Raw genomic sequence first — 5264 nt, forward strand, 5'->3', positions numbered from 1 at the left:
TGCTGCTTAAAACACTTTATTAGGGTCCATCATTGCATTCACAGGCATAACCAGGGTGAGGTTTATTTGCAGGAGGAGAAGGTCTTCCAGAAGAAGTTCTTGCAGGGCGTTTTATCTCGGTGTGGGGACTGCTGAAGGGGTGGGCCTTCCTGCTGCTTGGACACCTTGCTGGCATCCCCTCTGACAAGGGGCCTGGCACTAGCCTGGGAGGTCCACTCGCGCCACCAAGCGAGGAAAGTCAGGAGGCTGTTCTCCTTTACTTCTGCCCCTTCCTGCATATGCTTTTACAGAGAAGCAGATGACAAGAAAAAAGTCAGCCACCAGACTCAGCAGGCATTGAAAGATACCAGATCTCTTCCTTACAAGAGGAAAGAAAAGGTGCTCATTGACAATAAATCACATTTCCATTTAAAAGATGAGAAAGTTAAGCGAATACCTTAAAGAAATTGCTCTAACTAGAGAGAAGGAGAAGTTGATAATTTTCAGACAACAAAAAAAAAACCTGCTGGTTCTGCCCTATCATGTTTGCTGTGGTCCTTAATTAGAAGAGGCCAGGAAATCTGTCAAACCTCCCCCAACCCCCAACACACACACACAGGTGACTGACAACTAAGACGCACTGACACAGGGTAGTTAGCTTTTTTTCCTCATCTCTGGACTTAATCTTGGATGGCCATAAATTGCTCTCTTGAAGACAAATAAGATTGAGATGCTAAATTCTGGTCTTTCATATTTTTTAGGAAGCTTGTAGGAGTAATAACCTGATGATAAATGACTCCAAAACTCATCTGGCAATTTCGGAGAAAAATCCATTTTTAATGGTCAACTTTATGTACTTTTTTCTTGGAACTTTTTCAAAATGGGAAAAAGAGAAAATTAATCACCTCATGAAGTTCCAAATTCTCATGATGGAAAATGTAATGATGTCAATTAATCTGAGCCAGTGAAAACATAGCTGTGCCTATAAATTAAGGCTCTGGAAGTGTGTGTGACAAAAACTGGCAAGAGCCACACACATCACGAGTGCAGTGTGACAGCCTGGAGCAATCACTTAGTGTCTCTCAGATGACTGAGGCAGTCGCTAGCTCAGAGAGGCTCTCCACCCCTCTACCCCTGAAACACAGAGGTCTCTAGCAAACATGGTTGGGACAAGTGAAGGAAAATGAGTATCAGAGGTTTGAGTGGGACATCTAGGGCACACACCTGCACACACACTCTTTGCCATGCAGATGCAGAGGAATCACAGGATGGTTAAAATGCCCTGGAATGAAACAAGCTGAGAACAGCATAGCGGGTAGCCAAATGGGGTCTGCACTCACCGTGCTGTCCTGAACAGCTGGGCCACCCTCCAGGTCAGTGGCTGTGGTGCCCCAGATCAGCAGCAGCAGAGTTCCGCAGATAGCCAGCCACTTTCCTCCAGTTTTTCTGCCGCCCATCCTTGGCAGCCCTGAAGTCAGTGTTCAGTGGACGTGCACCTCTTCTTTGAAGACTCTTTTAAACTCCAGCACCAGCTGTTTTGGTGTGTATCCATGTCGGTCAAAAACCCATACGCCTCTCCTCACACTCATGCATTGACGCACGAGCCCAAGCAATCAGTGCCCACAAAAGCATTCTGGGGCTGGATTAAGCCCCTTAATTAAAGCTTCAGGTCCTTTCCTGTGTTTAGAGTGATTCTGCTCTCATTTTGGATGCATGTGCACTCGCTTCTGAGGAAGTTCGACTTCCTTGTGATTATGCCTATAGCAAGCAGGAAGCCATGAGTACAAAACTAAGTGATTTAACATAATATAAAATTAGCCCTAGACAAGGAGCTAAAAATGTTAAATTTTGTCCATATAAAAGTATGACTGATGGGCCAGGATGCAGCTTAGGCAAGCGTGTGCTTAGCATGCATGAGGCCCTGTGTTCCATCCCCAGGAAGTGAACGGGCACATTTCAGTCTTCCAAAATCCTGATTCACAACCTTTCCCTCACAAAGGAAATCTCCATCTTGAACTTCAGTTGTCACAGTTTTTGCTTATTTTAGATTCTACTTAAACTAACATGACCTGTGGCCTTTTCTTTTGACCTGTGGCTTTTACAACGTATGTTGCTTAGTCCTTTCTATTCCAAAATAATTTTTTTTAAGCGCTCCAAGACTAAATGCTCACATCACATTTATTGTTCTGATGGCTCCCGCCACACCTTAGGTCATCAAGGATAACTGCCATCAGAGCTGCTGCAAGAACACACTTTTCACTGGGGTAGCTTCATAGTTAATTTCTCAGACAGAAGACTGAAAGATATTATTCCCATAAACTAACCAATAAATTTTACAGTCTGCCAGAGTGCTCTCTGAAGAATCTTTTTCCATCCCCACCTCTTCTTGAATCCATATTTTTTGCGTTCGTAGAATAGATCTGTCTGAGAGCTCCCCAAATTGACAATCTTTGGGCAACCGTACCTGTTTTTCACACAGTCCTCCGATGGCAACACCAGCCTGCTTGCGGCAGAAGATCAAATTTGGATGCTGTTTAGCCAGAACTTCTACACTAGCCAGCTACCGGCCAAAATAATTTTTTGCTTAAAGTAATTCCCACAAATGACAGTGCAATTTTAAGGCATTTTTTTGTGTGTGTGTGTGCTGGAGATTGACCCAGGGCCCATGCATGGTAGGCTGGTACTCTAGCACTGAGTCACACTCCCAGCCCTGAGGCTCCTTATAGATTCCATAATTCAACAAAAGGAGTAAACGCATCCTAACGAACCTTTCTTGCTCATCTTGGCCTTAAGATCTCAAATGTAAGTTGCCCCTAACCATGCTACTCGGCCACCTGTGTTTATTTCACACACCTGCCTCTCTACAAGGTTACTCATCTGCAGGTCTAGCGAAAGTTCAGATGAGCTTCTGGGAGCAAGCCACCAGAAAGTGAGCCACCGGCACTTCCGGCCCTCTGTCACCAATGATGGGGTCACAGAGGATGGTGGACATCGCCATGGACCTTAATGAGTAAACTAAAGCCTAGCTGCAATGCGTAGGGAGAGAGGCAGCTCAGGAGAGTATGGGGAGTAGATTCAGCTATTTCCTGCGATGTCTGAGCAGCCCTGTATTGTAATCCCTGAAAACTATGTTACAACACCACTCATTAAGAGCTGCTGGAGTGGCTCAAGTGACAGAGTGTCTGCCTAGCAAGTGCAAGGCCCTGAGTTCAAATGCCAGTACTGCAAAAAAAAAAAAGCTAAAATAGAAACAGTTCATGTGTAAACATGCAAACGAACCAAGAGGTTACATGAATATCAACTCAGTTTCTCATCTGGCCAGAAAAACATCACATCAAAATAGCCCTTCCTTCCTCCTCCCCAGTGCCTTCAGTCCTTTCATCAGACAGGCACACCATTTCTAGTCATGCAGCCTAAGTTTTGGACACTACTAAAATCTGTAAAGGTAACATGTGCTGTAATGATCTTACCCATTTCCTTTTATTATCAAATACAACCTTATTGCAAGTTTGGTTTTGTTTTTCTTTTTTTTCTTTTTTTGTGGCACTGTGGTTTGCACTCACGGCTGCTTGGTGCTTGCTAGTCAGGTGCGCTACTACTTAAGCCCTGCCTTCAGCCCATATTTTGGTTGCGGGGGGAGGGCTGGGTATCAAACCCAGGGCCTTGCGTATGATGTCAGGCAAGTATTCTACCGCTGAACCATATCCCAGCCCTTACAAGGTATTTTTAACACTACTTCTCTGATAAAAAACATAAAAGTTAAGTCCAGTGTGGTGGACAGTAATCCAGCACTAGGGAGGCCAAGGAAGGATTTTGAGTTCAAGGCCAGCCTGGACTACATAGCAAGGCCCTATCTCAAAAACAAAACAAACAAAAAACCCCACAAAAGTTTCAGGAAGTCACACAGCTACTAGAGTTGTTAAACCAAGAAACAAATCTAGATCAGTCAACTTTTGGAAAGTCCACAGTATCCACTCCCTACACCACAATCTATTTATTTATTATTTATTTATTTATTTATTTTTATTTATTATTTTTGAGACAGGATCTCGCTATGTAGCCCAGGCTGGCCTGGAACTCTCAATCCTCCTACATCCACTTCCCAAGTGCTGGATGACAGGCATGTCCCACCATGCCTGCCTCTATACTCTTCTTGATGAAGAGTTTATTTTTATTTGTTTCACTGTTGCTGTGGAAGAGGAGGAATTTCAAACTGCTACCTATGGAATGTATGAGAATGGAGGCTTTATGACTCATTTTTCTCTCACTGAGATGTTACCACTCATACACAGAACCAAACAATGACTTATTTGCAGAACCTAAAACTGCTGGGCGCTGGTGGCTCATGCCCATAATCCTAGTTATTCACAAGGCAGAGATCAGGAGGACTGAGGTTCCAAGTCAGCCCAGGCAAATAGTTCCCAAGACACTATCTCGAAAATGCTTAGCGGCTGGTAGAGTGCCTGCCTAGCAAGTGTGAGGCCCTGAGTTCAAACCACAGGACCACCAAAAAAGAAAAAAACCTAAAACCATCACATTGGAGGTCAGTGCTTGACTCTGACTATAGCCTAGCACTTTCCTTTGAAATTCATATTGTGGGGGTCTTCTGTTGATCATACTGGAGCGTGGATTGTACAAATTCTGCTCTAAATGCTTGCCCTGTCTCTCATGACCACTCAAGAGTCAACACCCCTGAATGCAAATGCCATCTCTACAGATCAATAGCCTAGTGGTCCTGGACCACTGGTTAGCCTCGCCAAGCCTCAGCTTCCTCATCAGTAAAATGGGGACAGTCGCACAGCTATGAAGATCCAGGGAGACATCACAGGAGCACTCAGTGGGAGGGCTTTGCAGATGCAAGTCCCTTTTGTTCACTCCCATCACCCCATAGGGAAAGGCAGGTCCTGAACTTCTGGGAAACCCCAAACACATGACAAAATAATAGAATCAGGACCCTTGGAACATCAACTCTCACAAGCCAAAGCAGAGAACACCACACTCAAGTGTTTTGGAAAAAGAAGACAGATTTTCCCCTCAAGCAAATCTGCCCAGTAGAATCACTGTTTAATTACAAAGTAGCCAGAGGAAGGCCACATAAACTGTATTCTGGGAAAAAAAAAAATCACCTTTAATAAGAAACACCATTACCAAACATCACCTTTCAATCTGGCAATTAAAGTGGCATGGGTTTAAAACAAATAAATAGTGTTATTGACCTAGCCTAGACTGTTAAGAAAATGTCAAACAATGAAGAAATAACTGTGATGGTTGCTTGAAAAGACTGA

The 5264-nt window shown here is 44.0% G+C and overlaps 1 protein-coding gene across 1 annotated transcript; it reads right to left on the minus strand.

The window, feature by feature from the left end:
* Nucleotides 1–1695, minus strand: Cort (cortistatin). Its single transcript, XM_020186163.2, has 2 exons — nucleotides 1320–1695; nucleotides 1–281 (listed from the first exon to the last, which is right to left on the minus strand). The coding sequence occupies exons 1-2, from the start codon at nucleotides 1434–1436 to the stop codon at nucleotides 63–65; spliced, it is 336 nt and encodes a 111-aa protein (XP_020041752.1). The 5' UTR covers nucleotides 1437–1695; the 3' UTR covers nucleotides 1–62.
* Between the last annotated feature and the right edge of the window lie 3569 nt (nucleotides 1696–5264).

The sequence above is a fragment of the Castor canadensis genome, chromosome 7 (assembly GCF_047511655.1).
Source record: "Castor canadensis chromosome 7, mCasCan1.hap1v2, whole genome shotgun sequence".
In the NCBI taxonomy this organism is placed as follows: domain Eukaryota; kingdom Metazoa; phylum Chordata; class Mammalia; order Rodentia; family Castoridae; genus Castor; species Castor canadensis.

Bases quoted from the DNA above. Each gene is read 5' to 3' on its own strand.
- Cort (XM_020186163.2), bottom strand. From the start codon at position 1,436: ATGGGCGGCAGAAAAACTGGAGGAAAGTGGCTGGCTATCTGCGGAACT. The intron at 282-1,319 runs GTGAGTGCAGAC...TCTCTGTAAAAG, and splicing joins CAGCTGTTCAGGACAGCACG to CATATGCAGGAAGGGGCAGA.